This window comes from Bufo bufo, chromosome 4 (genome assembly GCF_905171765.1).
Source record: "Bufo bufo chromosome 4, aBufBuf1.1, whole genome shotgun sequence".
NCBI classification, from domain to species: domain Eukaryota; kingdom Metazoa; phylum Chordata; class Amphibia; order Anura; family Bufonidae; genus Bufo; species Bufo bufo.
The window spans coordinates 526458822-526476769 of record NC_053392.1 but is presented as its reverse complement, the minus strand read 5'-3'; the positions used below and the strand labels follow the sequence as shown (position 1 = coordinate 526476769).

The window sequence follows — 17948 nt, the reverse complement described above, 5'->3', positions numbered from 1 at the left end:
ACTCACCAATTTGGAATAGTGGCTGTGTTCTCCTAGGAGAAGTACCACGGACATAATTATTAAATGGTCCCTAACTTTTCACGCAACTTTGTATAAATCAATAGCACAAGCGAACACCAGAAATTCTGTAATAAGTTTCATCAGTGAGAAATGTCGAGTTCTCTTGTTATCAGCTGTGTTACGTTCCCCCACTACTCCACACTAAATGTTTTTACTTTGAAAAATGACTTTTTCCCATCAGGAGATCATCTCTGCAGGAGTATCATATTACACATGTCAATGCAAGTCTATGGAGAGGGAAAGGGGGAGGAGTGAGGAAGAACTGAGGAGACAGGCACAGCAAAGCGAGACTGAACAGCTACATAGGAAGCTTACAGATCATCACAAGTGCTCCAATAACAAAAATACGGATCAGTACTTCTCTGTAATGTCCTCCATTATCTTGGGGCTGCTTCCGAGTGATTGTGAGACAGTTAGGAAGGAGTTTACTCTTCTAAAACGCTTGTAAAGGTGCCTTCACACTGCGGTTTTGTTGCAGAATTTTCTACAACTGAAAATCAATTCAATTCATTTCAATGGGGTGGCAAGCACATGGATTTCTGCAAGCCCCATGTAGGTGAATGGAACTGATTTTCAGTCACAAAAAATTCCGTGTGAAAGCACCCTAATACTCCTCTAAGTCTGCCGTGGATTTTGCAATGTGAACTTAGCCTAATGCTTGGTTTACACAGTCAAACTATCGGATTGAACGTTTCTACGAACGCTTGTTACCGACAATCTGCCCTTCTAAAGCTGCAGCCAATCACCCGATGAACGAGCGTTTGTGCAGGCACATAAATTATCGTTTCTGAGCAGCAGATCGTGCTGTATAAACAGCACTCTGCTGCCCAGAAGCAATGCAGCTGTATGAGGACGAGCGATCGCAGTAGTGATTGCTCGTTCTCATGCTGTGGAGGTGATCGTTGCATATACTGTACATACAGAGCTTCCCCTCCACTTAACGAGTAGCTGATTGTCGGGAAGGAACGCTTCCTTCCCGACAATTTGCTGCTCCTCGGCGCATGTAAACCCACCATCAGAGTTATGCACAATTTGGTGCTAACTCACTTTAACTATCTCCTTTACTTAGAAAGAGGGTCAATGTCTTCTATATAAAGGTCAACGTAATCAGCAATTTTTTCACAATCTTAAAACGTACCCCTTTTCAGCTTCCGCACAGCCAGCATGCGGTGTTGGGAGGAGAGTTCCCATATCCGGAGTGTTCTGTCATCACTCACTGTGGCACTTATAGGTAGCTGTGGATGGGTCGCCAGACCCCAGACTTCTCCTTCCATATGACCCTGTCATAAGTAACAAAACAAAGAACAATTATGTTTTCCCATCAAGAAATTTAAATGGTCATTAACTTTACACACAACATAAATCAATAGTACAGGCGAATATAAAAAAAACTTTGTGATATATCTTATCAGAGGGAAAAAGCTTTGTAGTCTTCTTATCAGCTGTTTCACCGGTTCCCTTTCCCAGACTAACATGCTCTCTGAATTTTCCACTCATTCCATCTTGTGAGGCAAGACGGTCGACAGGCTGCCCTGTCAATGAAGAATCAGATTACATTATCCTATTGAATTCTATAGGAAGAGGGGTTGGAGCAGGGAAAAGAACAGTGCTCAGAGAGAAGCAGGCATGATTATGATTCAAAAGCTAATAGTGAGTGTTATATATCACCCTAAATGCTTTATTCACATCACTACTGCTCAGTACTTCTTTATAATGCTCTATATATTGATTCTGGGTGATTCCGAGTGAATGAGACAGAGTTAGGGAGCAGGATCTGCTGCCTTCATGTGTAGTATATGGAGAGACACTATTACAGCTTGACTCCATCTACTTGCTAAGAGACATCTGAGAATTAAAGATTTTGTCTCATTTGTAGACCTGTTAAGACTCTTTTACATGGCCTTATTTACAGACAACTATCAAGAACAAACCAAGCGTTCCAGATAAACGCCTGATCATCAGCTGAGGTGATAACTGCATTTACACTGCAGCAATCATCTCTTCTGTTTGAGATAAAAGACTGGTACTGTGATCGCTGATCCCATGACAGATTCATTGTTTGCACAGGATGATCTGCTGTCGACAAGCAATGATTTTGCATGTTGCAGAAAAGGTGTGATTACCTGATGGCGGAAGATTTACACAGGGAAATTAATGGGAAAGAGCATTTGTAGGAACGTTCATCCCCTATAATTGACCAAAACCTGAGCTGTGTAAAAGGGACTGTGGTCACAAAGATCAGTTGATACTGTCAGAGGAGCCAATTGCTCAACAATTATTTCTTTCTATAGAAGTGATAATTGCAAGATACCAGCTGAAATCAATAACTGTCCACTGTACTTGACTCTTGCTAAAATACACTGGTCCTGATTGCTAAAGATAACAGCTCTAGCTAAGCGCTGGGTGCGCCATTATCAGCCGAATAACCCATATTTTTTATAATGTCCTTTTATATGTTTTATTTTTTGGCAATATCATATTCACTTGTATAAACGGTGGTGGTTTCTATCCTGATGTCAGGGCTTTCCTAGGGCATATAGGAGGTTCCTGATACTGGATCAGGCAGGGTATTGTCATGGACGTACCGAGACATACGGACGTTCCCGTGACAGGTGGCAGGAGATCTATGAGACTGGCAACACGTGGTTTGATCGTACATGTTTTCCTTTTGCATCAAATGACGTCTGTCCTGTTTCTGGTGCTTGCCGCACCTTCTTTCCCCAGATGTGGCTATTGTGGTCATTTTACCTTCTCTATTTATTATTGTTTCTCCCTCTTTGCTATGCGGTTTATAGCTTCTGTTGGACTTGTGGTTAGCTTGTGTTTGGTTCCCAGCTGAGTTCCTGGTGCTACCAAAGCTTCATTGAAGATAAGTGTTTCCTTTCCCTTTTGTATTTTGTTTATATATATGTGTGTGTTTGGCCTTTCCCTGTAGTTTGTCATTTGGCCTGAGGGAGACTCCTGTTTGTCCTTCCCTTTGGAGGAACAGGAAGACTCAGTCCTGCCATTAGTTCCAGGGTACTATAGGGTGAGATAGGATTCTAGGTATCCGGCGTATGAACCTGCCTACCTTTGGGGCCTGTTCCTACTAGTAGTCTGTCAGGACTGAAGTTAGGGTTTTCTCTAGGAGCTGACCATTTTCCTTCCCGAGTTTCCAGGCATCTTATTCTGGTATCCCCTTTTCCCTCCTATGCTCGGTGTGGTGTTTTTCTTCCACACACAAGCGTGACAGGTATAAAGAATATGGAAACATCAGGGTTCAGATTTTCTTCCCTTTTCCCTGTATCCTGACCCTTGTTTTAGGGCACTTTATGGTATTTCTTAATATATCTAAAGACTAAGTCTTAATGGTGGCGGTCGGTGACTGATTATAGTTCACCACTATTATTATTTGGATCCCCTGACGGGAATTTGTCAGAACTGTGAATTCTGATTCTGAGTGAGAAAGACAGAGTTAGGGAGCAGAATCTACTGTCTTCATGCGCAGTCTATGGGGAGACATCACTACAGCTAGGCTAGTCCATCTATTAGTCTATATATTGACTCTGGGTGATTCTGACAACCCACTGATTTGTGATCACTTTGTGACTGATTTATTGTCAAGAGACCCTTAGATTGCCTGTACACGATGTGGCGCCAGGATCTGCATGCAACTCATCACTAATTTCCACCCTACATACTGCATGTACAGGTGCCAGACAAAAATTACAGGTGCAGCCCAGCAATTAGTGGTGAGCTACATACGGATTCAGCGGCTGGGGCCACATTGTGTATTTTGCAGCCTAATAAAAATGTAGGAATTGTCTAAAGCAGACAGTGTTTAATCAGCACAGAATGCTGGATCTAAAAACAACATAATGATAAAAGGGGGCCATTTACTTGAAAGGAACGGTCTGTGTAATTGTGTTATATGACTGGGGCAGGTCCGTAGGGCACAGTGCATAACATAGGGTATCAAAAAACACAAAACTAAATTCCTGTTTCATACACTGCCCTTCAAGGCATGCACTAGACATAACAAAGGTCAGTTTTGCCCAGGGTATTCCTTTTCATCCAACATGCAACTGGGTGTAAACAGGGTCTTAAAGGGGTTTTCCAGGACTACAAAAAAAATTATGCAAATATATACACATTGACTACAGATAGCAAACTGTGCCATGTGACAAAGTCATAAGAACAATCGCCCACATTTACTAATGTGTCTGCGCCTAGAATCTGTCTCAAACGTGGCACAAATCTTGGTGCAATCCGGCGCAACTAGGGTTTCTACACTTTTTTCCCATGTTGCTCAAAAAGGGGCCAGGGCTTCATGGGTAAGGATGTGCCCTAGGATGAACCGCTTTGCATCAAAATTGCACCATAATTCTGGCATAAAATTCTGTTTCAAAGTATGCCAATCAATAGTTGGTACAGAGTCATAGAAAAGTGTCTATCCCTGAACCAGATTTATCATCCAGCCTGAGCCCCTGTAATAAATCTGGTGAAGGCCTAGACAGCCTAAGTCTACGCCATCTTTAAAATGAGTAAATCGGGGTCAATGAGCTGAATATGTGGACTAAGTAAACCAGATGATTGTTGTGCTTGCTTTAGAAAATGAAGAAGCATGCATGGGAAAGCTTCATAAGGACAATGTAGTATAAAGGTCCTGTAATAGAGGGTATTCTGTAATTATACTCATAGGGAAGATTGGATAACTTGGTGTATCGTTCAGTAGAAAAGTGTACTTGGACTGAGTAAAACGATTTAAAAGTGAAATACTTTATTAAATAACCATTAAAAGTAGATAAAAAAAAAAAAACCACCCGGAACTAGTGGGTAGAGAGAGATAGCCGGGGGGTTCAAATCCTTTTCCCCTTTCACTTGGTGGCCCTGTTTGATATACACAAAACTATCCCTCTGCTAACAGTAACACTGACCCCTACTTATTCCCTACGCGTTTCCACACAACCATCGTAATTTTGTGTTTCATCAAGGGTTATTAGGTATGGAATTAGGCACCCTCAGATAGCAGTACAATTATGGTTACAACATTCGGTGCTGTGTTCAGCTCTAGTATGTAGCCATGTGGCGTTTGCGTGCCCTTATATATGCCCCAGGTTCCGCCTCCACCATGACATTATCATGAGATGTTGAGCAGTCAAGCCCTCTGTGATGTGGGGGTGATGCTGGGGAATGAGAGTAACGTCACACGGCAATAACTGCACTGTGTTGGGTACCCAATGGTGCCTGAATCCATACCTAATAGCCCCTGATGAAACACAAAATAATGATGGCTGTGTAAAAACAAGTAGGGCAATAGCAGGAGGCAGTGTTACTGTTAGCCGGCAGCATTCAGCAGGACAGCTTATGTGTATGAGTATAGCTTGTAAGACTATCAAGTGAAAGGAATTTGAACCCCAACGTGCCCTTCCACCGGCTATCTCAAGTTAAGCCAGATGCCCACTAGTTGATTTGTTTTTTGATCTACTGTTAGGGTGGGTTCACATCTGCGTTCTGGATTCTGTTATGGCTTTCGGAATTCATAAGACGAAGGAAAGATCTGTTATGCTGCCCATAGACTTGCATTGCGACGGAATGCAAAACGGAAGCCTTTAAAAGGCATTCCGTCTTAATAGAAGTCTATGGGAATCATAAGGCATCCGTCCCGTTTCCGTTATGCAGAACGTAGAAAAAAATCCGACATGACTTTGTTTTCCGTCTTGCATAACGGGAACCAGACGGATCCGTTATAATTCCCATAGGCTTCTATTAAGACAGATCAAAACGGAATGTCTCTTAAAGGCTTCCGTTTTGACTTCTGTCCTATGGACTCCGTTATTTTCCGTTATATAACCATGTTATAATGGAAAGCCATAACGGAATCCAGAACGCAGATGTGAGCCCACCCTTAATGACTTTTTAATAAAGTATTTTATTTTTAAATCCTTCTTCTCGGGCCAAGTACACCTATTCTGTAATTATAACCATTTCCTTGGCTTTCCAGAACACCGTAATTAAGTCTCCTAGCTTCTTCATCCCATACATTAGTCAATACATTCTTCCATTGATCTAATCAATCTGCAGAATAATGGCATTTGCCCTCAGCTAATTTTATTATTGCAGCTGCTTCATCTACAATTGGTTTGTTTTCGCTCACAAAGCAGATCTACAATTAAATTAGGACGTTCTACCAACAGCATATTCAGTATCTAGTCTTAAAGACACCCAGTACTAGCCGCTATAAAACAGGAAAAAGCCAACCGATTGCATGTGTTATGTGTATTGTGTTGTCCTGATTGTCTCCGAGACACGGGGACTTCTCCTGGATTGGCCTCATTCTGGCAGGTTCATGCAGTACCGTATAACACGTTGTCACAGTAGGTATCTTCAGGGTCACATCTTAGAGGAGCTCTGTCTCATGAATGTGTCTGTGCTCACATCAAACCCCCGTGCTGTCTTCACGCATCAAGAACTCAAACTGATCTCCGCAGATACAAGAGTACTTGCTAATACAAAACCTTTGATATATCCCTGTGGTCTGGGATACAGAAATGAGTATATAAATCTGAAGGTAGTGAAAGTAGTCAAGGCCCCAGACTATACACAGCACCGGGTCGTGTGCACCGAGACTGAACGACCCCTCAGTGCTGTGCAGGCGCTGGGAGCTGTATGTATGAAGTACTGTCCTCTAGAAGCAAAACATGGAGAATGGCAGCATGGCATGGAGATTGCTTTTGCCAATTCTGCCAAAGTTAGGGATCTGCCTGACGTCAAGTTTGTTGACTGTTTCCAATGACAACTAGTAGAACTGTGAATGCAGCTCTGGACTATAATATCCCTTGTAACTCAGGATCAGTAAAAAGAGAGTAAAGCAATACACTGTATTTTGTTAAAGGGGTTGTCTCACCATACAAATTGTTATCACCTATCCACATCCCATCTCACCATTAGGACCTCCACAACCTCCTACAGGTGGCACCCCAGCGATCAAAGACTTCTCCTGTAGATAGGTGGTAAGTTGCTAGAATGGGCCGAGCCCTTTAACTGTTTATGTATACAGTGCTAAATGATGTTGGAAGGTGGACCTGCCCTCTAACTGAATAGTTCCATACAATATACCTATGCTTTATGAGCAATGACAGTTCATTAATAAAACGTTTTACCTGGACAAGCAACGTTATTGGACCACTTTTATCAATTTCTAGAACTTCTCCATTCTTGGTCCCAACCAATATGTGTCCATGTCCCAAAGTGATGGCACGAATTGAAGGATTATCTTCTAAAAGTAAGCCTAGAAAACAGAAATTAAAATTTTTCTGCTGAATTTCTTTCATAGTTCCTTATAGCGCGGTGAAAAATCAAAAGTATAAAACGACTTCTTCCCCGTTATTTATGTATTATTTTATAGCAATTTAACAAAATGGTTTAGCGGTCATATAATGACTGTACAAGTGCACGTATGACAGGGAGAAATGTGAATCAGTCGTGCCCCTCTTTTACTGGATCTATTGGAACAATTGTAGGCTAGGATCACTGGGTAGGATGTTGTTTTTATTTTATTATAAAATATTTTATACTGGGCCGCATCTGCCATGAGGTGAGCATCTCGTCAGGGGGGCATTACAAGCTGGAGCACTACATGGGGGGCATTGCAGGCTGGAGAACTACGGGGGTATTACAGGCTGGAGCACTACTGGGAGGCATTACAGGCTGGAAAACTACAGGGGGCGTTACAAGCTGGAGCACTACATGGGGGGCATTGCAGGCTGGAAAACTACAGGGGGCGTTACAAGCTGGAGCACTACGGGGGTATTACAGGCTGGAGCACTACATGGCGGGTATTACAGGCTGGAGCACTACATGGCGGGCATTACAGGCTGGAGCACTACATGGCGGGTATTACAGGCTGGAGCACTACATGGCGGGCATTACAGGCTGGAGCACTACATGGCGGGTATTACAGGCTGGAGCACTACATGGCGGGTATTACAGGCTGGAGCACTACATGGCGGGCATTACAGGCTGGAGCACTACATGGCGGGTATTACAGGCTGGAGCACTACATGGGGGCATTGCAGGCTGGAGAACTACAGGGGGCGTTACAAGCTGGAGCACTACGGGGGCATTACAGGCTGGAGCACTACATGGCGGGCATTACAGGCTGGAGCACTACATGGCGGGCATTACAGGCTGGAAAACTACAGGGGGCGTTACAAGCTGGAGCACTACGGGGGCATTACAGGCTGGAGCACTACATGGCGGGTATTACAGGCTGGAGCACTACATGGGGGGCATTGCAGGCTGGAAAACTACAGGGGGTGCTACAAGCTGGAGCACTACGGGGGTATTACAGGCTGGAGCACTAAATGGCGGGTATTACAGGCTGGAGCACTACATGGGGGCATTGCAGGCTGGAGCACTACATGGGGGGCATTGCAGGCTGGAAAACTACAGGGGGCGTTACAAGCTGGAGCACTACGGGGGTATTACAGGCTGGAGCACTACATGGCGGGCATTACAGGCTGGAGCACTACATGGCGGGTATTACAGGCTGGAGCACTACATGCGGGCATTACAGGCTGGAGCACTACATGGGGGCATTACAGGCTGGAGCACTACATGGGGGGCATTGCAGGCTGGAAAACTACAGGGGGCATTACAGGCTGGAGCACTACGGGGGCATTACAGGCTGGAGCACTACATGGGGGCATTGCAGGCTGGAGCACTACATGGGGGGCATTGCAGGCTGGAAAACTACAGGGGGCGTTACAGGCTGGAGCACTACGGGGGCATTACAGGCTGGAGCACTACATGGCGGGCATTACAGGCTGGAGCACTACATGGGGGGCATTGCAGGCTGGAAAACTACAGGGGGCGTTACAAGCTGGAGCACTACGGGGGTATTAGAGGCTGGAGCACTACATGGCGGGTATTACAGGCTGGAGCACTACATGGGGGCATTGCAGGCTGGAGAACTACAGGGGGCGTTACAGGCTGGAGCACTACATGGGGGGCATTGCAGGCTGGAGAACTACAGGGGGCGTTACAGGCTGGAGCACTACTGGGAGGCATTACAGGCTGGAAAACTACAGGGGGGCATTACAAGCTGGAGCACTACGGGGGCATTTCAAGTTTCACCTCAGGCAGCAAAAAGGCTAGCTGCACCCCTGATTTTATATAAAAAAAATACAGAATGTATCCAGTGTAGGACTCAAAACCATTCTAAGCAATTAATGAGCTACAAATATAGCAGGTCATATATACTTCCATTAATTAGAGGCAACCATATATACAAAATACCTGCATGGTAATTCAGGAGGATACCCTAAACATCCCTATCTCCGTTTCTTTTATGGTGGCAAACTAGGTTTTGGTGCCGCCCTAAAAAGAGTGTTCTAAGTAATGCTGGCGTTTGATTGGTTTATGCCTAAGGGTACTTTCAAACTAGCGTTTTTCTTTTCCGGCACCGAGTTCCATCCTAGGGACGCTATACCGGAAAAGAACTGATCAGTCTTAGGCCTAGTTCATACGAACGTGTGTGATCCGTGGCAATTTGCGGGCCGCAGCACGGGCACGGGTCACACACGTTCGTGTGAACTCGGCCTTATCCTAATGCATTCTGAATGGAGAGAAATCCGTTCAGGATGCATCAGGATGTCTTCAGTTCAGTCCCTGAACGGCGTTTTGTATGGAGAAAATACTGCAGCATGCTGCGATATTATCTCCGTCCAAAATCCCGGATCAGTTGCCGGAATGTGCAGACCGGTAAAAATGTGAAAAAAAAATATAATGGATCCATTTCTCCGGATGACATCCGGAAAGACGGATTCGTTCTTGCAATGGCGGATCACTCTGCCGCAAGTGTGAAAGTAGCCTAAAGTGCATGATAAAGAGATTGGGCCAGATTTATCATGACTCTGACAGCTCACTCCACTTTCACATATGGCTAAAGTCAGTTTTAGCCAAGTCAGATTTATGATCGGCCATTTAAGACTGTGATAAATGTGGTTTGACGGTAGCAGTTTATCTGTCAGTAAGCAGCTTTACAAAAGTCGCACGTTTGTATGAAAAAGTTGCACGTTTTTATGAAAAAGTCGCATGTTCTATTAAAAAGTCTCATAAGATAAGCATGGTCCTCACTGGAGTGAAATTGCGACTTTTTTGCGATTTTCTTACGACTTTTTAAATAGTCCCAATAGTAAATCTGTCTAGAGATTAATTTACATAAGAAAACACGCCCACTTTCAGAAAACTGGCGAGCATAGTGCAGAGTAGAAAAAAGTCGCAAATTTGTGCGCAGTTTTAGCGTTTGGGACTTTTTTGGGGACTTTTTCACTCCATTATTCTGACCTGAGCTAATGATAAATCGGGCCCACTGTCTCTTGGGTGTTCCTTGTCCCCTTAGGCCCTGCACTAGACAAACGCAATATTGTGTTTCTGCCCAGGGTGCTTCTTTACTTTTACATTGAAACAAAAGGAAACACTGCTTCATATGAATGTTTATTATGTCCATCAAAGCCTTTATATTCACCATATATAATTTAAAGGGACTTTCCAGTGCAAAAAATAAATAAATTGGTGGCAGCGGGGGGTCAAGGTTTTCTTAAAACATAAAAGAAGCAATATCTCCACTGATCCCCACCCAGGTCCCTGCTGCTCTCTACTGCTGGACTCCAGGAAGAAAATTACTCAAAATATCCGAGCAGCCAATCACTGGCCGCAGAGGTTATCCGCGGTATACCCTGCGTGCTGAGGCGGTAGCTGGAAGAAGAGAGCAGTGGGGACCAGGTGGAGGTATCTTGTCTTTGATGTTTATTCCACTCTGACCCTGCTACTACTAATTTAAAGGGATAGGCTACCTTTTGGCAGGTTTTTGGCAACCCCCTCTCCTCAGACCTGCAAAGGGAAGCATATTTATCTGTTTCCCAAAGCTGGGTCCCGGGTATTTTGCTCTCCGGCCTCAGCTAGCTTGCTCATGTCCCCTGCTGTCAACATCCACTTAGACGCTGCTGCAGCCAATCACTTTTTAGTGAGTTGCCCAACTTGCGTCATGTGATTTGGTCATTTGATGCACAGGGGACAGGTCACCGCTGCGGCCAGTCACTGATGCAGATGTTGACAGCGGGGGACCCAAGCAAGACAGCCGAGGCTGAGGAACGAAGGGGCAGAACCCAACGGCGGGGAGCAGGTAAGTATGCTTGCCTTTTGCAGGTCAGGCCCGGTGGGAGGGGGCGCCAAACAAATATTTATATATAAAACCTATAGCACTAATCACTAACAAGACAGGTCAAGAAATTCCAAGACAACTTTAGATATGAACCTATCTCTCTAATTACAAGTTAATTCCAAGATTTTACCTTTTGAATTGGCAGAAATTGCCGATCTTTTAATGGCGTATGTCTTTAGGCACCTTTCAAACATATCATCCCAGAGCTCCACCACTCCGTCCTTTCCTCCAGTTACAAAGCCCTGTCACATAAATTGCACATGTATGGCCAGTTAGTAAAAGGAATAGAATTTATTTTCACATTTGTAAACTATCCTAACTATTTCCAATTCGTAGAAATGAAACTTTAGCAGATGTTAAATGTAATATCCAATATCATTATGGTCACTGGGTCTTGTGTACATAGAACACTGTGGATCCATACGGATGTCTCTGTAAAAACTGAGATTTTTTATTTTTTTTACAAATTCATAAGGAAACCATAAGGAAAAAGTGGCATGTTCCATCGCATCCCCACATGGGATGTATACGGCACAGATTTGAAGCTACAGATTTAGTCTGCAATTTGCAGGAAATCTGCAGAGGATGTTTCACTGTGGAAATTCCATGCTTTGGGGGTATACGAGTATTTTCCCTTAGAAGTAATGCTTCTTGGGGAGACATGGGGTTATTCCATTCAAAAAAATTATTCTGCCGTTTTCAAACCAGCACCTGGATCTGATAACTTTTGTAATTGTATGTAATTAAAAATTTAGCATAGCCACTTAATATATCTGTAAAATGTATCTGTATAGCGCCACCTGCTGTTTGTTCTTTTCCTTATTTCTCTGTACACCTCCAAAGGGTGGACACACATACTCAGTTCCTTTCCTTCAACTGCCTCCTGAGAGAGCCGCAGCAGAATGGACACGCCCCCTTACCTTCAGCGGAAAGGACACACCCTTGAGCTGCCAGCTTGATATAAATCTGGCAAAGCAATTGGAGCAATGAATGAGGAGATCTCTGGATCCATGTGAGGTACAAGGCTGGTTCTAGCTTTGTTAGAAAGGTATTGTCATGTACTATAGGGTGTCAGTTTTTACATTAATCATGGTTTAACCCCTTTAATACATAGGACCTTCTAGTTCCACCATACAGAGTCTGTGCTCATAGCTTTGAATGGGCATCAGCCATTAGGGAGTCAATACGGCTGTCATACTCCATGCCAAATTGATCTTTTAATCACTTTGATATTCATTTGTATTTGACATTAATTATATAAGTGGACTGTAGGGGGGAAATGCACATAAATCACAAACCTACAGAAAATCAATAGTCACTTAATAGAATAAATCTTGTGCATTTGTTTCTGGTAAGAACCTCACTTCCTCTGCTTGCACACAACCACAACCAGACGACACCGTACGAATAAAGATGTTATCACCTTATCCAATGCGTACATGGCAAATACAGGTCCATCATGGGCTTTAATGGTTTTAAGAAGAAGGATGTCTTTCCAAACATAAATGTCTCCAGTTGCTGCTCCGGAAAACACCAAATCCTCTGTCCGTCCATATGAAACACACATCATTGTCTCTAGTTTTGCAATATTTCCAAAAGTTCCCCTTTTAGAGGTAAATCCACCCCCTGTCAAGAAAATATTTGGAACTTTACTAAAATGCTCTTGTTTTATTTGAATATTACATGTTAGAGAATATGTATTATTGTACAAGAAAAAAAATGACCATAAGGGCTCTTGCACATGACCGTATGCATTTTGCGGTCCGCAAAACACGGATCCAGAAAAAATACGGATGACGTCCGTGTGCATTCCGTATTTTGCAGAATGGAACGTCTGGCCCCTAATAGAATAGTCCTATCCTTGTCTGTAATGCGAACAATAATAGGACATGTTCTTTTTTTTGGCGGAATGGACATACGGAAACGGAATGCACACGGAGTAACTTCCGTTTTTTTTGCAGACCCGTTGGAATCAATGGTTCTGCATACGGTCCTCAAAAAAAATCAGAATAGACACGGAAAGAAAATACATTTGTGTGCGTCAGCCCTAAAACGTATTGGCTATGCCACAATTCAGATAAGGGAATAGAATTGAGTTCTGCAGAGGGGTACACAAATCTCATAGGAACTTATGTCTAAATTTAGTATGGTACCTCCTCCCCCACCCAGTTTGAAAGTGCACGTGCATCAAACACTCCCACACATCGCAGAATGCAAAGCACCACATCCAAGATTTCCGATGCATTTAAGTTATTTTTTGTAATTGAGCAGAAGAAATTTTAATTAAAAAAAAAAAAATGTCGGAAAAAGTGAAACAGGTGCTCCACAAATCTAATGCTCATTCTGAGCAACATAATAATTAGAGATGAGCGAATTTCATGTTCTGAAATTCGTTCACGCTTCGTTTGGTGGTAAAAGCAGAATTGCGTTATGGATTCCGTTACCACGGACCATAATGCAATTCTATGACGGAATGTATAACGGAACGCCTTTAGAGGCATTCCGTTATTCATTCCGTCATAATAGAAATCTATGGGCTGCAAAACGGATCCGTCCCGTTTCCGTTATGCAGGGGAGTCCCTGACTGGAGTAGATTTCAATAGTGATTAAACTAGTTTACTGGTGTAAATGTTAGCTCATGGTCCTGCCCCCACTACTCCCCAATGTGGAGGGTGACCTAAAAACATCACGTGCATCTAAATTTAGGCACCTTTGCATTTCAAAAGTCACATACAGTGAGGAACAAAAGTATTTGAACACCCTGCGATTTTGCAAGTTCTCCCACTTAGAAATCATGGAGGGGTCTGAAATTCACATTGTAGGTGCATTCCCACTCTGAGAGACAGAATATTTATTTTTTTCCAGGAAATCACATTGTAGTATTTTTTTTTATTTTTTTTCCAAGAAAATTTTTTATTTTCAAAAGTAAGGACATATACAAAGTACAATTCAGAAGCATTGCATATTTGTTACAAAATATTTTCAGAAAACAGACATTTATGTCTATGTATACAGTAGAGACTCCAAACAAGTTGTCCTTCACTTCAATTATTTTCCTGACCTTTCAAAATAACCCCCCCCTCCCCCACTCTGAGAAAACTCAATTGCTCTCCCCCCCCCCCCTACCCCTATTCGAAACTAACTATCCTCCTGCCAAAACAATCGCCATACCTTTCGTCAGACATGGTTTAAAACAATGATATCATCATATTAGTAACAATGTGGGTGTTTGTAGGAAACCTGTTATTGTGCCAATCGGCCTAGCGACCCTTTCAACTGCTCCTCCAGATACCATTTTGTCAAAGTGAAGGGTCTCATGATGTGTTCAATATCTGAGTCAGAGAAGAACTGTGTCAGAAAGCCTCTCCACCTCTTTAGAAATTTGCCTCCCTTTCCTTCCTTATGTTTCCCCTCGCTCCAGATTCAGTAGTTCTCTAAGGCATGTTAATATGTCATCCCTTGAGGGGACCGAAGGCCGGAGCCAATGTTGTAAAATGCTCCTCTTAGTTACCATCACATTGTAGTATTTTTAAAGAATTTATTTGTCTTGCACTGCTGAACATAAGTATTTGAACACCTGAGAAACAGCAAGAATTCAGGCTCTCAAAGACCTGTTACTGTGCCTTTAAAAAGTCCACCTCTACTCCACTCATTAATCTAACTTAGTAGCACCTGTCTGAGCTCTTTAAAGACTCCCGTCCACCCCACAGTCAGACGCCAACTACTACCATGTGCAAGACCAAAGAGCTGTCAATAGACACCAGAGACAAAATTGTGGACCTCCACATTGCTGGTAAGGGCTACGGGGCAATTGCCAAGCAGCTTGGTGAAAATAGATCAACTGTTGGAGCAATTGTTGGAAAATGTCTCCCTCGGACTGGGGCTCCATGCAAGATTTCACCTCGTGGGGTAACACTGATGATAAGAAAGGTGAGGAATCAGCCCAGAACTACAAGGGAGGAGCTGGTAAATGACATGGAGAGCTGGGACCACAGTTTCATAGGTCAATGTCGGTAGAACACTACCGCGTCATGGTTTCAAATCATGTATTGCACGGAAGATTCCCCTGCTCAAGTCATCACATGTCCAGGCCCGTCTGAAGTTTGCCAATGACCATCTGGATGATCCAGAGGAGGCATGAGATCCTAAGAACACCATCCCTACTGTGAAGCATGGGGGTGGTAACACCATGCTTTGGGGGTGCTGTTCTGCGAAGGGGACATGACGACTGCACTGTATTAAGGAGAGGATGAATGGGCCATTTATTGTGAGATTTTGAGCAACAACCTCCTTCCCTCAGTCAGAGCATTGAAGATGGGTCGTGGCTGGGTCTTCCAACATGACAAAGACCCGAAGCACACAGCCAGGATAACCAAGGTGTGGCTCCGTAAGAAGCATATCAAGGTTCTGGAGTGGCCTAGCCAGTCTCCAGACCTAAATCCAATAGAACATCTTTGGAGGGAGCAGAAACTCATTGTTGCTCAGCAACAGCCCCGAAACCTGGCAGATCTAGAGGAGATCTGTGTGGAGGAGTGGGCAAAACCCCTGTTGCAGTGTGTGCAAACCTGGTCAAGAAGGAAACGTTTGACCTCTGTAATTGCAAACAAAAGCTTCTGTACCAAATATTAACACTGATTTTCTCAGGTGTTCAAATACTTATGTTCAGCAGTGCAAGACAAATAAATTCTTAAAAAATCATCAATGTGATTTCCTGTTTTTTTTATTTTTATTCTGTCTCTCAGAGTGGGAATGCACCTACAATGACAATTTCAGACCCCTCCATGAAGTGGGAGAACTTGCAAAATTGCAGGGTGTTCAAATACTTCTGGTTCTCACTGTAATGGGGTCATGCAACCTTTTTACATCAAAATCTGGCATAGTGAGGCATAATAAATTACCCCTATTATTTTTACTTCATTATAATGTAACCCCCTGGTGTTTAATCTGTATAGTAATGTGCAAGTCCACCTACTGAGGTGGTCGCACATGCTCAGTTCCATCCTTCAACTGCCACCAGCCTTTTCTACTGTTGGAAGCTGTGACAATTATCAGGACAGAGCAGGAACAGAAAGAACACGCCCCCTGAGCTGTGATGTAATAATAATCTTGATTTATATAGCGCCAACATATTCCGCAGCGCCTTACAATTCAGGGGTTCATGTACAAACAGTCATAAATAACATAGCAACAGACAAGTCGATTATTACAACAAGAGGAATGAAAGGGGGGTGGGGGGGGCTCTGGATCCATATGAGGTATAGGGCTGGTTCTGTCCATGTACTCCATGATATCTGATTTTTGTTTCAACTTTGATTACGGCAAATTCTCTTTAAGCTATGTTCTACCTAACACAGGCATGGATAGAGCTATATTATATTTCATGCATGCAGAAGAAGACTTATCAGTGATGTCTCACCCTGTATTTCCTGAGTTATATCTATTACCTGTTTGTTGCCAGAACTTGATGTGCTTCATGCCCACGGTGACCAGCTTATCAGTATGATGGGGGTTACATTTCACAACAAATATTTTATCTTTGTGGCCCCTGCAGTGAACAAAACATAAAGAAACCGTTTGCTCAAATCTGCACGTCTTAGATATTCTAGTATCACTGCTGAATGATAAACCCAAGTTCAGAACAGAAACATTATACAACTGAACACAGCGAGAATGAACATACCGCATAATAGAAGACAGGGCGACTAACTTACCGCGTTGTTGCAATTTTCTCTCCTTTTTTCCAGTCCCAGAACACAATTGTGTGGTTATCATCCAAGCCAACAGACACCAGACATTTCCCATCAGCTGTAAGACACGAACCATTACTGACAGCCAAAGAACACGAAGAACGACGATTATCCATCAGCAAAACAGATTTCTCTCCAGAAATAACCAGAGAGAACAAGAAAGCTCAACCGAACATCCTGATCCGATGAACAGTCAATACATAGGGAAGATAACTAGCACTTCCAACATCTAGAAGAATTCTGTGCCACCCAAAGAAAGTGTCCCTCAGGATAAGCATGTTGTTCCCCACTGCACTGGTTCTTAGCCACTGACCCACCACTGCCAATAGCCACACTTACTGTAGATCGTTATAATTGTACGCCAATTTGGTACCATCCCTGGTACTTTCAACAAGGGTACAAGAACCGTGTCAAAGACCTTATATGATAGTGCTTTGAGTACTGCCTTATGGTATCTCCACGAGGCACAAAATTTCCCCCTAGAAACATTGTAATACAATCTATTTCATTAGATTTTTTTTTGGGGTTAAACTCAACATCTACTATAAATGTTCACGTTACTACACACTGTTTTAAGATAAAGGAAATGAACTCTTTGGTGGAATTATCTGGATTTCTGCATTGGTCACAGGGAAAGTGGCCCCATTTTGTAGTCTGGTCCAAATTGATGGAAGGCAGGGCCAGCATTCCACTGGCCGGCTGTGAGGAGGGCTCAGGCGGCCCCCTGTGAATTGGCTCACCGGGAAATTTCCCTGTAAGGTCTATTGCCAATCCACCCCTGATTGGTCAGAAATAAAATGTGGTCTGATTGATATTTATGGTAAGTTACAAATAAAGACAAACATAATCTAATTAAACTAATAGCACACAGTTCCTTCCTGATAATTGCCTGCTGGTCTTTGGAGGAAATAGCTGTATTTACATGCCTCCTGTAT

At 43.3% G+C, this 17948-nt stretch overlaps 1 protein-coding gene across 1 annotated transcript in view; it reads right to left on the bottom strand.

Annotated features, from left to right (window-relative positions):
* Positions 1–17948, bottom strand: part of EML6 (EMAP like 6) — a 198419-nt gene that overhangs the window by 75911 nt on the left and 104560 nt on the right. Inside the window, exons 16-21 of the mRNA XM_040429747.1 lie at positions 16978–17071; positions 16711–16811; positions 12690–12892; positions 11397–11508; positions 7203–7330; positions 1199–1340 (exon numbers count right to left, since the gene is read on the bottom strand). Of these exons, the coding sequence (XP_040285681.1) occupies positions 1199–1340; positions 7203–7330; positions 11397–11508; positions 12690–12892; positions 16711–16811; positions 16978–17071 (780 nt within the window). The remainder of the gene's footprint in view (positions 1–1198; positions 1341–7202; positions 7331–11396; positions 11509–12689; positions 12893–16710; positions 16812–16977; positions 17072–17948) is intronic.